Source organism: Chaetodon auriga, chromosome 10 (genome assembly GCF_051107435.1).
Source record: "Chaetodon auriga isolate fChaAug3 chromosome 10, fChaAug3.hap1, whole genome shotgun sequence".
NCBI lineage: Eukaryota > Metazoa > Chordata > Actinopteri > Chaetodontiformes > Chaetodontidae > Chaetodon > Chaetodon auriga.
The window spans coordinates 2961867-2981586 of NC_135083.1; the positions used below are offsets into that span (position 1 = coordinate 2961867).

Below are 19720 nucleotides of genomic sequence, written 5' to 3' on the forward strand. Positions count from 1 at the left end.
TTTAAACTATCGTCCTTCTCAGTGATGGCGGCTTCGTTTCGTTCTCTCCCTGCAAGCTGTAATAACAAATGGTACTACACCCGACAGCAGATCGACAACAGCCCATCTCGGCGAGCAGGACTTGATCCCGACAAGGAACTGTCCTACAGACAACAGGCGGCGAACCTGCTCCAGGACATGGGACAGCGGCTCAATGTGTATCTTTTGCCGAGGGACGGCTTGCGCCTCTGCTAGCCAACATTAGCTTGTTAGCTAGCGAAGTTTAGCTCCTCATGAAGCCGGTTCGGCCGAGAGCGTGGCCGGGGTTTGTTTTCGTGTTTCGTTTGAGGGCTTTTCGTTTGTTTTTGTGTTTCCCATCTGTTTTACGCGGTGGTTTATGAGTATACTATGTCAATTTTAGCTAGCTAACGTTATATATAAGCGGCGTAGTAGGCTACACTGGGGCCACGAAGGCCTGTGCGGGCCTTCGGGACGTTAGCATTAGCTTTTCCACAACGTTACTGTTTAGATTAAAAAAGGGTGTAGAGTTGAACACCCTTGTTTAGACATTGTGTTTAAGTGTGTTTCTGAAAATGTATTGTATATGTTTTATGTTTAAAGTCAACACTTGTTTGTATTATTTTAAAATAACTTCTTCCGGCTAACCTCTGATGTGTGACGCTAACTTTGTTGTTCTGGCACTGATGCGATAATACAGAGTTTAAAAATCATTTAGCTAAATTACGGCTCTTTAGTCATGTTACTTAGCATATGGACCAATGACCCCAAACATGTTGACGATATACAATTAGTTAATGTTTTGATCTGTGATTACTGTTTGCTGCATTATCCTTAACTACCACGTATCAGGTCCCAACTTACAATTAATACAGCCATTGTGTACATGCATCGGTTCTACATGGTCCAGTCGTTCACCAGGTTTCACAGAAATGTAAGTTTTGTTTGTGATACCTACCTGAAATCTCTTATGCAACTATTTGTGCCCATTTCAATCAACTCATGAACTTATTTTGGTTTACTTTGACCAGGTTATCGCTCCTGCCGCACTCTTCCTCGCTGCAAAAGTTGAGGAGCAGCCCCGGAAGCTGGAACATGTTATCAAGGTGGCCCATGCATGCCTCAATCCTCAGGAGCCCTCTCCAGATGTACGCAGTGATGTAAGTGAAAGTCGACTGTAGTTGTGCCCTGTCTCCTCCTGTGTTAATCTGTTAGGTTAGAGAGTTCATCTCCACAATAACACGGCCTAATGGAATGTATTATTTCATCAGTGGGATTTGTGATGATTGATCCTTTTTGGTTAGTTTTACTGATTGATTTGCGTTGGCTAAAAAGCAACAATTTTCCTGTGAGCGTTCCATTGTGTTTGTACTTTGACTTTAGATTAAGTTACCCATTAATCTATAAAATCGTAATTATTTTGTGACTCTCACCATAACACTTTCCTTCTCCTAGAATGGATGATTTTCTAATAGCAGCATCAATGCTGATACTCCTATTTATTCTTGCTCTTCCAATTACATCTAAACTGGGTACAGTTGCTTCACAAGGGTTTTTTGTTTTGACCTGTTGCCACCTCAGATGTGGAGGCTGCTAGATGTAGGGTTGGGTGATTGTGCCAGTATCAGCCCATTGACCAGCGATTGCGATAGATTCGCCTGTGTGTGCCGTAGTTTCAGCAAGGGAATGTGTGTGATTGGCGAGTTCTCTGCATTTATTAGTCTAAAGAACTAACAAAATAATTGCACAAAATGTCAAGGAGCTTTCAGCTAGTTTCTTTATTGTGCTGAAAAATACAACCACATGCCTTCTGATTTCAATTTTGTTTAACTGCCTTGTTAATTCATCTTAAAACACCAAACCACTCGTCTTTCCAGTGTTCCGCCACAAACTGGTTTGGTTGAAAAAAGCCCTTAATTCACAGAGTTGGATAAGAAAACACTCTGGCTCTACATGCTGTTTTGCTCACTGCCTCTCTGCCGTTTCTGGGCTCTTTGTGCTGCAAAGCTTCCTGTTCACTCGTCAAGACAAGAGTCTTTTGCTGAGCAGTGGCTCTCACTCGCTCTTTGGAGGTGCAGACCATGAAATTGGTGAAATAAAAAGACTCATCCAATCGTCGATAGCCAACATATTTGTCCAATCGCCCAACCCTACTAGATACATGGGTTGAGAGAGCAAAAGACAAAATGCATCTCAGTGTCTGTGGGTTTTCAGTCGTTCAGGTAATGTGATGTTGAGCAGTTGTAAAAGGCTTCATCAGCTGTCCATGAAAGTTGGGATTAATATGTTAGACGAAGGATAGAGGCCTCCCAGTGAGTAACGTGCCTGTCCTCTCAACCTCAGGCCTACCTGCAACAAGCCCAAGACCTGGTCATTCTTGAGAGCATAATACTCCAGACCTTGGGTAAGTTGGGAAGGAAGAATTGGGTCCCTTGTTTTCCCTCCAGAAAGTCATGTGATTATAAAAATAGTGCTAACCTGTTTTACTTCTGTTCACAGAAAGCCCGCGTGCAGTTAGCAGCACCGGAAAGAGACATTCGCACTTCATATTAGCCGCTCTTACCTTTTGTTTCCTTTTTTTCTCTCGTGTCCCTAACTTTTTACATTTCCCTCCTTTTTTCTTGTCTGCGTATTTTTAAGAGATTTGTTTGAGGACCATGTGATGAATCGCTGCATTGTCATGAACAGTGGCTTGTAGCTTGTTGGCTACAACCTGCTTGATCCTTTCCCGTGCTGGAAATAGGCAGCTGCAGAAGATAACAGTGGCTTTAATTGAAAATATCAAATTGTGTTTTTACAGTCAAGCAAGATTCAAAATTGTGCAACAAATCAAGAGTTGGGAAATGACTTTTGATTTTATGTTTTTCATCTGTTGATGTTTTCACATCATCCAGGATGTTATTGGAAACCCCCATGCAAAGTGACATTTCTACACTATTCTTTGCAACACATAGTTTGTTTTAACAGTATTCATTTTCTGGTTTTCAGGGACTTTTCTTAATCTTAACTGCTGAATGGGAAATAATCTTTGTCATGGAAATTGGACTTATTGAAATCTATGGGGTGCATATATCTGCTGGACTCTTGCATGTCATTTATCAAGCTGTGTCTCTTTTTGTCCCTTTTTATTGCAGCTTTTGAAATCACCATTGACCACCCGCACACTCATGTTGTCAAGTGCACCCAGCTTGTCAGAGGTGAGCATCAACTCTTCAATTTAATAACTGCTGTTTGGATATTTCTTATTAATTGTATTTGTTCACCATAAATTGTTTATTTAGCAGGTTTTAAGTAAGTTTTTTTGTTCTGTTGTAATTCCAGCGAGTAAGGATTTGGCTCAGACATCATACTTTATGGCCACCAACAGGTATATTCACAGTTCACTGTAAAACATGAGCTTCTCTGGTTTTTGATATAGCAGTTCAATCAAAGCATGCTTTCATATCTTTTATGTGTAATTGTCAAACTCAATATATTGAATGTCTGTTCTCTCTCTTCCTGTTTCTGTTTTATGTTTCTTTCTGGGATGTATCCTGCCACATAGTCTGCACTTGACCACATTCTGCCTGCAGTATAGTCCACCTGTTGTGGCCTGTGTGTGCATCCATCTTGCCTGCAAATGGTCCAACTGGGAGATCCCCGTGTCTACAGACGGCAAACACTGGTGGGAGTATGTTGATCCCACAGTTACCCTCGAGCTGCTGGATGGTATGTTCTGAAAGTAACCCTGGAGTTCACTGCATTGACAGTACACGTGTGGAAAATGAGAGAAAAGAACCAAGTCTTTCATTTGGTATAGATTCATTGGATGAATGTTGAGGATTCAGCGTTTTTTTTATGTTCCCCAGCTGTTCGTCACTCACTTATTCATAACTTCTTTCAGAGCTCACACATGAGTTCCTGCAGATTCTGGAGAAAACGCCCAGCCGGTTGAAACGGATCCGCAACTGGAAGGTATAGATTTTTACTATTACTACTTTGTGACCTGCGGAGTACAACCAAAACATGCTGCATTGTGCATGTTGTGTTCACCGGCTGCTCTGTCATCATCCGTTTTCTTGGCTTCCAGGCTGGAGGTCAGACACCAAAAGCCAAACCGAAAGTCCAGGAGGAGGGTGACCAGAGGGACACCATGATGAGCATGATCTCCATGGCCTCATCAGAGAGTACTGTTGCAGGCCTGATGAGCCTCTCGGCGCCACCTTCCGCCTCGTCTTCCTCGTCCATGGGCGATAAGGACAGGGGTGCTTCTGGCAGCGCTCAGACTTGGAGTGGAAAAGGTCCGGCTGGATCTGAGCAGCAGCAGCCCAACAGTGAGGTTCATGCCCCAGCTAAGGTATCGCTCAGTGAGTACCGTGCCAAGAACGCAGACGTCCTGGCTGCCCAGAAGAGGAAGCTAGAGAACATGGAGGCCAGCGTGAAGAGAGATTACGCCAACGCTGCCCAGGCTCTCATTGGTCAGCAGCAGAGGAAGGAAAAGCAGCAACAGCATCATCACCAGCAGTCCAGCTCCTCCTCCTCTGACATGTCCAACCCATCGCCCATTATTCTGAAAATCCCCCTGGAGAAGGAGAGACACGACAGGAGCTCTCTGAAAATGCGTTTCCCTCTAGCTGGGGGAGGGGGCAGCGGACACAGTGCCAGCACCCGAGGTCAGGATCAGGACATCAAAGTCAGAATACGAGTGCCCGAGAAGCAAAGGGGGAATTCAGGAGAGGAGGGCAAGAGCAGGGACAAGCACAGGGAACGGTCTAACCACCACCACCATCATCACCACCATCACCACCATTCCTCCTCCAGCGGTGCCTCGCTCTCCTCTTCACACAAACATTCGTCTAGTTCCAGCGGGGCAGTAGGAAGCAGCAAAAAAGTCCCCAGCGACTCTTCTAGAACGAGCTCTTCATCCTCCTCTGCCTCCCGTAAGAGGACACACTCCCAAGATCCCACAGCAGGCTCCCACCCTGCCTCTAAAGTCAGCAAGTCCTCGAGGAATCCCTACCAGCTACCGTCCCTGTCTTCCTCCTCTGGGCAAACTCTGGGGCACGGTCCTGACATTCTGCCCGCCCTGGGCCTTCCCCACCACCAAGGGAGCTATTCACACTCCAAAGGTGACAAAACAGACACTAACGGGCACGGTGCAGCAGGCGGAGCCCAGTCAAATGAGTACCAGGACACTTTTGAAATGCTGAACTCACTTCTGAGCGCACAGGGGGTCCAGCCGTCCCAGCCGTCCATGTTTGACTACAGATCCCAGTATGGGGACTACCGCTACAGCGGTGGCTCCAGAGGGAGCAACCCCAGGCCCCCGCCACTGCCTTCAGAACCGCCTCCCCCCCTGCCCCCATTACCCAAATGAGTTCCCGATCAGGAGATGTAGTATGTACATTCTACTTGACATCACAAACACCCATATTGTTACATAAAGTATTGTGTTTTTGTTTTGTTTTGTTTTTTTTTTACTCACCCAGCATTTTTTATAGGCTTCAGCGTGACAGCAGCAAAATGTAGTGGTGAGATAAAAGAGTTTTCAACCTTTTTCTTTTTACAGTTCACTCATGGCGCAATAATGAGAGGCTTTAAAAGCGTGCAAAATGTGAGAAAAAAATTTATAGAAAATTGTAGATAATATTTTTGCTCTTCTGTTTAACTCAGATGAAATGTGATGATGGGACCTGGTATTTTTACCGTCACTGTTTTGGAGGGAATCATCGTCTTGAAATCATGAGGAAACTTAAAGATTTCCATCACATACCTGTTTGGTCTTCTTACTGACTGTCTTTTTATAATGTTTTTATAGTATGTTATTTATTAATTGAATGCTTTTAAAAGACATAGTCCCTTTTCTACCTTTTTTTAAGGTCTCCCCTCTTATGTTCTTTTTGGGCAGGGGGATATTTCTTCATCAAGACTGTACAGGCTAGTTTGAGAGTGCATGTCTCCAAAGCCATCTTTTCGCTATTTTTTATTTGATTTTTTTCCCCTTTTAACAGCCATAACTTAAAAAAAAAGTGACTGCTCCACTTTTGGTGTTATATTTTATTCCCTGCATAATTTGGTATACTTGTACAAAGACGGTGAAATGCTTAAAACAAACATGAAATATTTTTTACATTTTGTTATTAAAAGTTGCAAAAAAAAAAGAGTAAATTAAGGAAGCTTGTGCTTTTGTTTTTAGATTTTGAGTGTTGCAGTCATTGTTTTAAATGGTTGTAAAATATTCATATTCATTTCTCTAGTGATTACACTAATGGACAGTTCGTACCAAGGATACATCTATGGTTTATCAAAGGGTTCACAGAGTTCACATATCTACCCGGTATGGTCACAATGAAGGAATTGCCAAAAAAAACCCAACTTATCCTGCCGTGTAACTGTCACTTAATCACTTTCCTCTGGAAGACCAGTCTCGTAGGGCGATGAAAACAAAGATTTAAATCGGCAGCGTATATAGATATATTACATTTGAAAGCGCAGTGCCCAGCGTCAGACACATCGCCCTGCAACTGTGCTGGAAAAAAACAAGTTTTCCTGCTGGTGCTCTCTTTGTGGTGACCATATCGAGCACTTGACTTACTTGACTTTGAGCACAGTGTACAATAAAGTATTCAAAACACACAATATCAAAGATGAATCAAATGCCATCTGTCATCCATTTGTTATGGTTGTCTTTCATGTATGTATTTCTTTTGGAGATGTTTTAGATGTGTAACCCCAGTGTACACCTGTCAATTCATGCTGGTCTGATTTAATCATGTTAAAGCTGTTTTTTGACTCGATACCTTCAAACTACATTGGTGGATATTCAGCTTCAGATGATTGTTTAGCCATGATTCATCAGAGAGGTTTGCACGTGTCCTTTAGTTCTGTAAATCATACACTGCAAGCAGGTTATCGACATACCTCCGCGACAAGGTCAAAGCATGAAGTATACTGTTTCATTTGAATTACTGATGAATTTGTGCTTGAGCAAAATAGTGGAGGAGATGCCACTTGTTGGCATGGGAATTGGATATCATCTGTACATTTAATTCATACTAAGCTCTATATGGTTTTTGATTGTATAGTGTTACTGCTCTTTACCTGCTTTCTTTTATCAGTTTGTAATCAAAGACTCATTTTAGGCAGTTCCCAGTAATGCAGTACAACAAATCAGCCATACAATTGTAAAATATTTTTGTTCCCTTGATTATATGGAGGATAGGCTGAAAGAGTACAGCTCTTTGCTCAGGCAGCAGAGGTTTTATTAGTTATTCAACTCTTGGTTTTAACAGGGAAACAGTAAATGCACTGAATATTTATCTCAGTAGGGTTGCCTACAATGCAAATGACAAAAGTGTTACATGTGTAATGGTTAGACTATTAGAATATATGTCTAATATTGCAATTTTGAAAAATTGTTTCATTTGATCTGGACAAATCTTCCAATTTAAGTATTAACTTTATGCTGTGAGAAAGTCATACAAAAGGAAACACATTTCAAAACAAACCCATATGTGAGAAAAATGGAAGACACTCATGCAACCTAACAATGCAAAATCACATAGCTACAATAAGTTTCATGTTTTTTCATGTCTTGGTGGTTTTAGTGACACTCAGGTCTGAAAATGAAACGTTTTGGGATTTTTTTTTTTTTTTTTTTTTCCAGTTAAAAGGTTATATGTGAACACTGTTCTTTTTGATATAATGTGGTTGCTTTATTCTCAATTAAAGTCAATAAATATTTTAAGAAAACTCTCATTGCATTACATTTTGTTTTTTAACTTTTTATTAAAAAGTACAGAAACTACTGCAATATTGTGGGTGTACCAGAAAAACTACGAGTTTGGTGGAAGTTTGATTGGCAACTCGATCGGCCAATAAAATACCTTGAACCTTGGCCAATCGGAGCTATGAGTGGGAGGGCGCAGTTTGTGTCTGCAGTGGCTGTGGCAGTGGTTGGGCAGTACGAGAGCAAAGTATTGTGCCACGGAAGCCAGACTAGGTCGAACAACAGAGGAAGGTAAGCGGTTACAAACAAAAGATGACGATATGTGCGCCTTCTGACACCGAGGTACTTCGATCATATCGAAGAAGACGACCGTCTGTTGCCGTCGGTCAGCAAAATTCTCTTCTTAGCCGCGAACTGTAAAATGTAGCGGTTAGCTAATATTAGCAACGGCTAAACAAAGATGGCGACTCCGTAACTGAAAGAGTGACGCAGCGAATAGAGGCGGGCTAAACAGCAGTGTGGCGCCTGGTTAGATTTGGTGAAGACAGAGAAATGTCTGTCTGTTAGAGGTAAAACTGCAACAAAAACATTTTCTTCTTCAAGTTAGCGAGTCTTTAACAGTTTTGATATTTTTGACTGTGTTCTATCAGCACAATATATATTCAGTTGTCACAAACTTGATCAGTGTCGAATCTGACAAGCCACCTGACCTGGCACCGCCTGCTTCAACGATATTTAATATGGATAGAAAAACACTTTTTATTCATTTGGGACCAATGGCCGTAAACGCGATGCATTTCAATATACACTTATATAGTTATGTTTGAATCCTATGTCTATAAAATCAGTATACCCAATCTCTGACATTTATAGTACAGATAATATTAAAGTGAAATCATAATGTACATTTTTAATTGCTGTTATTTACTATAAATTTACAGACAAAAGGAACGATCTAGTCATGGAATTTACATGCCCATATTTCAGCGACCCGCATGGCTTATTTAGGCTTTTAATCACTAACTGGGTCCGAAGATGAGATGCGTTAGGGTATCACATCCTCACATTTGAGAAGCCAAATGTTTGCCAGTTTTGCAGAAAAAATGTCTCAAACAATCACTTGATTTTTCAGAATTGTTACAAAACTAATATTCTGTTGATCAATGAATCAGCTACTGGTTTGAGCTCTGATAGGTGGTGCAGCTGCAGTCTCAGTATTGCATGTCTCGAATAATGGTTTTGTCACAGAATAATTAAAGATGCCCTTTAAACTAAAGCTTTATTTTCCAATGTCTTGTTCTGTCGGACCAGCGTTACAAAAGCCAAAGATATTAAATTTACTGTCATAAAGGACAGAAAGCAGCAAATCTTCACATTTGAGAAGCAGGAATTAGAGAGTTTTTGCCCCTTTTTTTTTCTAATGAATCAAGTGATTAATCAATGATGAAACCTGGATTATTTTTCAGGCAGTCATCTGATCAATTAACAGAATAATTTTTCTCTTTGTGTTTCAGTTCTAATTATTTTGCAGACAATGAACAGGATACGAATCCATGTTTTGCCTTCAAGTCGGAACCGGGTAGCCCAAACGTCTCGTCCTCAGGAGCCCCAGGCCTGCTCCTTCACACAGCGACCGTGCTCTCAGCCTCGTCTGGAGGGCCTGGATTTCTGCATCAAACACATTTTGGAGGACAAGAACGCCCCGTACAAGCAGTGCAGTTACGTCTCGGCCAAGAACGGCAAGCGCTGTCCCAACGCTTCACCAAAGGTTGAGAGGAAAGACGGGTGGGTGGAAAGTCAAAATTAGACCTCGGCTTTTTTAGCTGCAAGTTTCAGTATGAACGTTCATTCCCAGGCGGACAGGAAACACAAACACTACATTCCTACTACCAAGTCAAAACAGATTTCTGACATCTCTTCTCCAATGACTGTGACATGTTTTTTAGAGTGACCTTCTGTGCAGAGCATGCTCGCAGGAATGCCATGGCGCTCCGTGCTCAGATGAGGAAGTCCCCTTCTGGTCCATCCCCAGAGGCACTGTTGTCTCAGCTCAGTGGATACAACCGTGCGGAGACACACAGTGTTGAGGGAGGCCGCTCTGAGGGTAGCCGTATTCTTGGTAAGTGGTCATGTGTAGACTGGGAGATACCTCTGTAGAAACACTGTAGTTAATCTCATGTGCTTTGACTTTTCTGTATTTTGCTAGGGGTAAATGAATTTCTCCTGCGGTTTATTTTAACAACTGTGAACATTATTGTAATGTTTGAGTGCACTCCCTCTGGACAGATGATGACAGTCTGAGTGAGGAAGAGCAGGGTCCCTTGGTACTAGACCAGACGTGGAGAGGAGACCCTGACAGTGATGCAGACAGCGTTGACAGCGATCACGAGGATCCTCTGAAGTAAGATGAATTATCTGACCATCTCTAGTTTTTAATCTGAACCTGCACTGTTATGTTATTGGATTTAGATTGTTGTGTGAATCTTCTGATATACTGCCTTCAGCAACAACCGTGTCCCAAAAAAACCCACTTGATCTTTGAGCAGGGTTGGCCGGTATGACAGTATATACTGTGTGACAGTAGAAATGTGTCCACTGGTAGAGATTTGTCAATACCATTTCCACTGTGGGAGATATCCCTGCACCCGTGAGAATATTTACACACTGTCATTCACATTGTATGCACTGCTGCCCTGCTACACAGCAAGCCAGTGGGCGTGTTGATGATGTTGCATGGAGCGTAGCTGCCTCGTACTCTTTCCTGCTTGCCTGGATGTTGCTTTCCACTCTCTCATGGACATCGTGGATACATCCAAATACATGTAGTATTGATACCAACATAAAAACATTACTTTACACAGATGCCACCCCTTGCCTAAACCAAACAGTACTTCCAGTAAGTGAAAACATGCTTGACACAGACAAATGTGCTACATGTGTCAACACATGTGCAGACCTGATTCTGCAGACATTGTCCAGAGTTCATATGAGAAAATGCTTTAGTGTCTCTGCTATATATATTGATCAGGCAGCACAGTGTAGCAATCAAGCTGCCTCGCAAGCTCACACGATTTGGCAGCAGGACTGTTTACCACGTTATCACGTGACCTGAGGCCGACGGTGGTGATGATGCACTTCTGTTGCATCTCTGTTTTTAAAGGAAAAATAGTGTTTCTGTCTTGAGTCTTTTGTCTTTAAGCGTTGTCTCACATGAGGCAGCTGTTTGTATCGAAGTTCCAAATAAAAGAAGAAAATAATCAAATATGATGAGTTATGGTACAGAATGGTTATTTAAACCATTTCTTTTTGGAATTTACATCATAATTACTTCACCATGTTGTAGAATTATATCTACCATGATAAAGGATTTTGGCCACATGACCCCCCCTGTTTTTGAGTGTGCTGTAGATGTATAGCATTGAACTACTCACCCAACTGCAGAAAGCATGATATCTTGGGAAAATACTTTTCTTTCCTTTTTTTTGTGAGGTTTTATCTGTAGTGACTTTCTAGATCTGTGTTAATACTTTATATAGATTTAATGTGGACCCTTTGAATGAATGTATTTTTCTTTGTCAATCGCAGACATGCAGGAGTGTACACAGCAGAGGAAGTGGCGCTTATCACTCGAGAAAAGCTCATCAGGCTTCAGTCGCTCTACATTGACCAGTTCAAACGCCTGCAGCACCTGCTTAAGGAGAAAAAGCGCCGATACCTGCACAACCGCAAAGTGGAGCATGAAACTCTAGGTAAATATGACCATTTAGTCACTAACTAAATATGTTTCGTTTACTTTGTACTTCTTTCATCCTACACCCTTTCATGTCCATAAGGCCTCACAGCCCTCATCAGTGTCTGTATTTGTTTATGTTGATGTCAGGGAGCAGTCTGCTGACAGGGCCTGAAGGTCTGTCCATGAAGGAGAGGGAGAACCTGAAGAAGCTCAAAGCTCTGCGTCGGTACCGTCGTCGGTACGGTGTGGAAGCCCTGCTGCACCGGCAGCTTCGGGAGAGGAGGCAGGCCGTGACAGAAGGAGCTCCTCAGGTATGACCCCAATCACAGTAGAAAGTAGTACAACTAGTATTCAAGACTAAATTAATGTCAATGGTGGGGTGAGTCCTTCTGGAGAGAGATTGTTGATATTGCCATCTCTCCTTCTCCTCTATTTCACACAGTGGTTATGTTGGCACGCCAGATTTAGAGTGCTATCTATCCATGAAAATAGTTTAAAGCTGCTGTTTTCAAGATATCCAGCGCACATGGGCGAAGGGAATTATGTTTGTGGCTTTAAACTCAGAGCTCAGAAGACAGTTTGTCTTCCCAGAAACAATTTCCCAGTTACAGCTTCCCAACTTTGACAGTTTTCACCAGAACGTTACCAGTGAAGAAATACACCAGTATCTAATGAAAACTGTGACTGCGCGGGGACTGTTGGGCGCCGGGGCTGCGGCTTGCCTGCCAATGCTCTATGTATTAACCACATTCACTAAGACACTGTTTCTGGACAGAGATAGTGGTTTATATATTTGGTCTAATGCTGTGAGTACCACAGACAACATGCCATTCACTTCCATTGTATTGTGGTAAAAGCAGAAATCTCAGCTAGACAGACTCGGGGTGAGATTTTGGGGGTAATTTTGTGAACTACTCCTTGATGTGGTGAACCAACCCATAGTTTCATAACATCAAATCCAGTGTGGTAGAGCACAGAGCCCAATAATCAAGAATATTGGGTAGAAGGGGATGTTTTCATTTTTTTTTTCTGTTCTTAAAACAAACAGCACAACATGATGCATCACATATGGGAGCCTTCATGCTCTACATGTTTTAGGGCTGTAGCGTCCTCATGTATGTTGATAACTACAGTGAATGAGGGATAATACATTTTTGGTTTTCAGATGATGCTCTATGTATTTGCAGCAGAATGGAATTAGTTGAAAACCCATCACATGAAGCGCAGCAGGAGGACACTCAAAAGAAACCTGGAAAATTTCACTTCATTTTTTTATAGGCCTTTTCCTCTCATGATTCTGTGGCACCCATGAATGCTAATGTCATAAGGATGATTATATCCAGAAAGGAAATATGATGGTGTTTCTGTTTTTTTGCCCCAGTTTACTGTTTTCACCTCACCTGACACTTGTTTCATCTGTTGTTAGCCACACACAAGAGCAGCGTATGAGAAGTGCATCTCCTTCGTGGAGGGAACCCGATGTGCCAACCCCTGCCTGCCTATGACCAGACACTGCGTCTCACGTATCCTCAGTGATGTTTCCAGCATGAGTTTTCACCACAATAGTGTGATCAGTTTCCAAACAAGGAACCACAGACGTGTTTTCCTGCATTATTGGAAAATGATATTAACATTTCTTTTGTTTGAATGTTAAGCTTCAGACTACAGTGCAAACTGACTGAGGCTCTCTGGTCATTCAAACCATCCTTCATCTTTGTCTTTCAGCCATCTTCATTTTGGCCCCAATCAAGACCAGCAGCTTGCAGTAGCTGCTGGTTTCAAAGGGAGCCTACATAAAATCCTTCCTGTGGTCTGTTGATTTTTCCCAGAGTTACAAAGGGGCTAATCTGTTCAGTTGGAAGGAACAACATCCCTTCCCAACCTTCCATCATTTCAAGCATTTAACCTAAATGTAATCATTTAGGTTAGTGTGATGCTTTTCAGCAGGATTTACATTGCAGTTTTCTCTGTATCAGCATCAAAATAGTTTTATTGCAAGTACTGAGCTTTGTTTTCTTCTAATTGTTGGTAGTTAAATTCTCTCGTGACACCAGTGTTGCCTCGTGAAGAAGCTGAATAACCCCGCAGTTTTAATGTTCTCATAAAATCAGTAGCTTTTCGTACAAAACCACTCAGACTTATCATTAATACAGTCAACACAAGGCTGCGTATTATGAAAGGGGCTTGAGAAATAATTACAATTTTTACATTTTTATGTGTTTGTGTGTGGACATCATGTGCCATTGTCCTTGACAACCTGACACTCAGACATCTACCAGGACAGCAATCAGGTGCTTTTCAAAATGTGTCCAGGCACCAAAGATGTCCCGTGTGAGCGCACGGTGCACATGGGTCAGTCTGAAGATCCTCGCTGCCCGCTGCACCTCACCCTGCCTCCCCCCATGTTCCAGCCTGAGCAGGAACCTCCACCGCAGGAGCAGCTCACCACTGCAAGCAGAGACATGTATTTGAGCGCAGCAGAGCTTCAGCCCACAGAGAGCCTTCCCCTAGAGTTCAGTGATGTATGTAGAAATGATGTTCCCCTCCCACTCCCCTCTAATGTTCTGTATATGCACTGTAACAAAAATGTCATGTTCAACAGTCATTGTTAGACACTTCATTGCTGGTGTTTTTTACGGTGCTTTCACAATTTCTGTCACATCTTTGTTGCAAACCAAAATGCATGACTGAAAGCCGTGTGAGAACAGTCACTCCACTCATTGGCTAGACATGTCTGGAGTCGGGGTGGGAAAGTAAACACAGGAAGATGGTCCTGAAAGTTGTTTCCGCAATATCAAGAAGGCAGTGTACTGCTTTGCTAGTCATGGTCTGACCTCCATTCATTCTCCGGCTAGTTGCTAGCAGCTGTTAATTTCGCTCATCTGTACCAGCCGGCCCCTGGCTGGGGAAGCTGTTTAGCCCACACTTGCAGAGTACACCTTGTAGTTGAGTTGAATCATGTTCCCGCTGCAAATGAACAGCTCTGTTTGTTTGCGACCAGACCGAGACTGCTTCCTCTAAAGGGCCTCAGCGCAGTTGGTTTGGTCCACACCTGAGAACGATTGCTGTGTTCACATCTAGCCATGAATTCAACAATGGGAGGGAGTATTATCCAGAGCCTGGTTGAACTGGAGTAAACAACAGAGGTCCAAAAACACCCTAACTCTGGTCCAGACTGCACAACTGCACTGAGACCGCTTGAAAAGGAGTATTTCAGTTCACTGTCGATCTTCTGTGATGGTGGATATGAATTCAAAGGCTGAGGTGTTTTTCAGTTCACCTGTTGATTGTGAATTGACCCTTTGCTGAACCCTGCACTCTTAGGTTACTGTGTCGAGGCCTGTCAAGTTTTCCATTCTGACACTGCTCATAAGCAGTTTACAGTCATAACAGAGGCAGATCATCACCAAAAATGGCAGTAATTTCTGAAACACTAGGTCTCACTTTCCTCACAGAAGTAAACAAAAGCAGGCTTCTCATTTCTATCTGATGGCCGTGGAAGTTAATCAGCTAATCTAAGATCATTCTAGTTCTTCTGTGAGACAGGTGTGAAGTCCGTCTCAAGATGATGTTTACATGTGACACATTTTAAAACAAGAACCTTGCAAAAGGCTCTTAAACTTGGACTTGATATAATGCTAAAAAGACTGCATGTCACAGGTATAACATCAGCATCCTCACCAGCTGTTGATGTCATGTATACAAGGGAGCAACATTGTTTGTGTGTTTCCGTGTATAGCTAGTCAGTCCCATAGCATGGTATTCAAAATAAAATGTAAAAATAATAAAATGTAGGCTAATTAAAATGTTATTCGTTCTAACATCCCTTGAATTGTTTGATTACTATAGAAGAAAAACGTACTTGGACAAGCAGCACAGTGATAAAATTTAGGCTGTGCTCTATTTTCCGTGTTTTCAAACAGTGTGCTTCACTTTTACAAGAGACAAGGATTTAAGGAATAAACCATGAGTTTGGCAAATATAATGGCATTTTACACACGTTTGGTTGGAGTTGGACTGAGCTGCTATCGTTACTCTAACCTGTAACCCCACAAAATGAAATTAAGAGAGGCGGTAACATGCCCATTGCCTTTGGATGAAACACTTGGTTGCTGCTGTTGGCAGTAAGCTAATTATCCAGACATGCTAACATTTGCAGCTTCCGTCGGAGCAGATAAAGAAAGTTGAATCCACTCCTCACATGCTTGCTTTTGTGTTTAAAGGTTAGAAATACTTCAAAAACAAGACGCCACCCTCCAAACTGTTGTGACACAGAGCCTCATGCACACCACAGTAACATGTAGAGAAATGCAAAGCCTGACAGGCCTGATGTTGCCTAGTTACAGTTAATAAGCTCTGATTGGACAGTTGTTGGTCAGAGAGGGGGTTTACCAAAGGGCCAGTTGTCAAGAGTGATTTATATATTTATATAATATCCTTCAGTGATCATGGTAGCATGAGAGTGCAGCGCCGATAGCGCAGGACGAGTCGAAGAAACTGTCCCATCCATGACTTCCTGTCGGTCAGCATGACTTCATGTTTCCACGTGTCAGTTTATTTGTAAAAAGGCACAAATGTCTAATTTTTCTGCTTGGTCTGGACCAAATGAACCAAACCAAGCATGAGAGGAACCTTGAAATACTATGACTGTCGTGTTTAGAAAACGTGAAGGGGTGGAGTGATTTGTGTTTTTGATATTTGAGACAGGTGTAGTGACTGAGACTGAGGCCGCTGAGGTGCTGCTGCTGTGAGAATTAGTTTTGATGCGTGCTTCCCGTAAATGCCCAGTTTGTAGATGATAAAAGTTCTGGTGAATTCCACAGATCTTACAGATCTTTACAGCTCACCTCAAAGTTCTGTGTGAATTACAAACACCTCAGTGGGCATAAACGAAGGCTGGAAGCAGCGTGAGCTCAGTCAAAAACTGGATGTTTCTTTCATACACAAAGTAGCATCACCTGCAGCTGCACTGACCTCTACACATAAGTGAATTATCCCAAAACAAGGACACGCCACCTGGTGGTCAGAGGTGTACATGTTATTGACACAAGTATGTGCATGAAACTTAAAATGGCTCTATGTGAAGATGTAGATCTCATAGATATCCCTTGTTGCACAGGACCTGGATGTGGAAGGGGACGGCATGCAAGGTCCGCCATCCCCCCTACAGTTTGACACGGCCCTGGCCCTGGAGGACCAGACCATCAGAGCCATCGCCGAGGCTCCGATGGACATCCTGACTGGAGAAGGCCCAGACCAGGTCGACCTGGACGCCTCAGGACAGGAGCTCTCAGAAAGAGATGTGGATGCCATCATGGATGACCAGGTTAATTCTCATTTAGGGTCTTTGCCTTCTTGAATATGTTGAATATGTCTTGTGAATGATGGCGCCAAAACAGTTTCCTTGTGTGTCACACTGCGAGATGGGTCTAATAAAGTCTTGGTCACAATCTGTGTCAGTACATTGTCAATTTTAAGCCAACTCAGATTGTGCGATGAGTGTCTGGTGAATCACAACGCTGTGACAGCTTAAATGAGAGGTCCACTTTTCTTTTTCAAGACATCACTCATATGATCCTGTTTACATTCAGCCTGCTCTCCTGTGTTTTTTCTTGCTAAAATAATTCCTCCAGTCTTAACCAACCCTTCAGAGATCCTTTCCAAACCTGCTTCCAGTCTAAGTGATGGGAAATTAATCATGTATGCACATTACCTACACAAATGACAAAAACCAAAGAAGAACGTGCACAAAAGAGAGCAAAGGAATGAGGAAAAGGAGTGGAAGCATCGGAAAAAACAGCTACATTTAACAAAAATCCTTGAAAGTGTTGGAACTCACACACATTGGACACCAGAATACTTATTCCAGTAAAGAGTTCAAATATGACCTTTTTGTATCCCACAATCAATTGTTCCTTAATGTCGCAGCGTCCATTAAATCTATTTATAGTTTCTAACAATTTTCCCTTCAGCAGCATGACAATGCTGTTCTTCCTCACGTGTACCCACCTATTTTCTGTCCAAACACACACAGTAGAGGACATTTAGAAACAGCAACCTGGAGGACGTCTGTGAAGCCGTTTGTTACCTGAGCAGATGTTCCCACAGAGGTGTATCAGGGTGCCTTTTTTCCACTATTCCAGATTTTTTGCCATTTGGCTGTGAAAGGAGACTCTTTATCTCCGTCTCCCAGCTTGGTCATGTTGGTGAGTGATTCTAGAGACCGATCCTTTCCCGGCAGCAGCGTCCTGCAGCTTCTCATCTATACCGCTCCGTCCTTTAAGCAGTTTAGATTTAATTCATGGAGTGTATCTGTTGGTAAGGCAGGCGGAGGGTTCGTTTAGGTTGTCCTGTTCCTTCAGAAGTTAACATGACATTTTAATAGAGTTCATCAGATCATGTTGATGATCATCATCATCATCTGATGATCTTTTCAGGACGCAGGTCCCTCTTTGTGTTGTCCCACCACTAGAGTTCAGCAACACAAAGAGGGACTTTCTTACAGCAGCTGTTGAACTCAGACCGCTGAAGCTTCACACTGACTTCAGATCTACTGTGGAGTGTACATTCTCACCCAGGACTGAGGACTGTGGATTTTGTCCCCCATCTCTTACATTGAAAGCGTGTTAGGAAGGGATCTCTTATTGGCCGATAAGAACGTGAGGAATGATTTAAGCAAAGGGCAATTTTCATGGCTAATTCACCTTTGTTGCTTGTCAGTCCACATCTCTCCCCCAGTTTCTTGTCATCTCTCCACTGGTGACTAAAAAAAAGGACACAAAGCACCCCAGTGAGCAGTAAGCTAGCCAGTGTATTGAGTCATTACATGTCAAGGTTCAGTTTATTCATCCACAAAGCACACTGCTCCCATCTGAATCAACCAGCGCTAATTACCAAAACACAGGAAATAGATAACCCTAGAAAATAAAACCAACTATATTCCACAATAAAGCTCTTCAATAGATCGTCCAAACAACATAAAAGCAAACCTCCTCAACTTAAAGTGTACTTCATCCTGTCTGCTTGGGACCTCCGTTCACACGTCCACGTCCTCACATCCGGCTGTCAGCTGCTGCCGCTGAGCTGCCTTCATCAGACTGACTGACAGCAGAAATCTAACAAACAAAAATGAGCTTCATGGGGGCTCCACTGGAGGAAATAGGGGTTGTTTTTATTTATTAGTTAATTGATTTTATTTCCCCGCCCGGCCAGCCAGCTCACAGCCACACTGGGAGCTTTGATCAGTCAGTTCAGATACCGTTAAGATCACAGATATGAACAGCGGGAGGTTTAAACTGCTGTCTAATTACACCAGAGGAAACAAAACGTGTTGAACACAGGGGTCCCCAAGTGTCTCACAGCGAGTCTGGATTGACAGTTTGATGAAATCTAACTAAAGTCTGTTGAGACGAGCGGGTGACTGAGGTGAAAAACCATTTCTGTGCGGATTACCCTTTAACATGTCAGTGCTTTGAATCAGGCGGTCTGTGCTGTTCACATGCAGCTGACGTCCTCCATCCACATGCTGTAAAAAGCCCCTGACACACATCCATAGAGAAAGCAGTCATTTCTGTTGTGTCTATGTAGGAGCTTCAGCCATGACATGACACAAATGATCAAAGCACTCTTAAGCTGAAAATTACACCTCTCAGCTAAAAACAGCAGATCTTCTAAACCCCTTCCAGCCCCCCTAACTTCCTGTTCTTCCACCCAGGTGGTGTCGGAGGTTGTAGGAGACGAAGAAGGCACCACCGATAATTCACTCCAAGACGCCGCAGGTGACGCTCCCAGGTGAACCACCTCTGCAGCATCATCTGAAGGACGAGGTCCTCCTCCACAAAGATACTGAGCTGACTTTAGACGGAGGTCACCTCCAGAAGAACCACCTTCACAGGCCTCTTCCAGTAGATGTTCATTGATTGTACCTCTGTTTGTCATGTGGGTGGGTTTTTTGGCCTTGTTCCCGGTCAGTTGTCCAATGGTTTGCGTCATTTTTTTAAATAAGAAAATGGGTTCTCTTCTCTCACTCACAAATAAAGTATTGATACTCTGGTTCACCTCTTCTTAATGGTACCCAGATCTGAGCAGATTTATGACCAGTACACAAGTATTTAAAGTGTGCAGAGGGTATTTTAAGCCACTGAAAACCACTATATACAGGCAGCTTTTTAAGTATATGGTGAAGTTATGTTTGGCAGCATGGGACAGCCTCTGAAAAAAAAAAAAAAAAAAAAAAAAAAATTGGGGCGGGTAATGAGATTTCATGCGATGACATCACTTTT

At 42.7% G+C, this 19720-nt stretch overlaps 2 protein-coding genes and 1 non-coding gene across 4 annotated transcripts; all 3 read left to right on the forward strand.

Moving 5' to 3' along the window:
• Positions 1-7715, forward strand: ccnt1 (cyclin T1). Of its 2 annotated transcripts, none has more exons than XM_076741634.1 (9): positions 1-197; positions 850-931; positions 1029-1157; positions 2341-2401; positions 3132-3194; positions 3319-3364; positions 3542-3705; positions 3881-3951; positions 4067-7715. In XM_076741634.1, exons 1-9 carry the CDS (start codon positions 25-27, stop codon positions 5351-5353), a joined length of 2076 nt encoding a protein of 691 aa, XP_076597749.1. In that variant the 5' UTR covers positions 1-24; the 3' UTR covers positions 5354-7715. The 2 variants fall into 2 exon arrangements, with proteins under 2 accessions (XP_076597749.1, XP_076597748.1); XM_076741633.1 differs by having other exon boundaries at positions 10-197; positions 3132-3193; positions 3309-3364.
• A 193-nt stretch (positions 7716-7908) lies between these two features.
• On the forward strand, positions 7909-19652 carry kansl2 (KAT8 regulatory NSL complex subunit 2). Its single transcript, XM_076740322.1, has 10 exons — positions 7909-7996; positions 9220-9490; positions 9652-9824; positions 9992-10106; positions 11291-11454; positions 11586-11749; positions 12865-12961; positions 13707-13960; positions 16558-16764; positions 19153-19652. The coding sequence occupies exons 2-10, from the start codon at positions 9240-9242 to the stop codon at positions 19231-19233; spliced, it is 1506 nt and encodes a 501-aa protein (XP_076596437.1). The 5' UTR covers positions 7909-7996; positions 9220-9239; the 3' UTR covers positions 19234-19652.
• LOC143327709 (small nucleolar RNA SNORA2/SNORA34 family) lies at positions 13175-13308 on the forward strand. Its single transcript, XR_013077753.1, has one exon. It is a non-coding gene; the product is annotated as a small nucleolar RNA SNORA2/SNORA34 family (small nucleolar RNA).
• Positions 19653-19720: the final 68 nt, after the last annotated feature.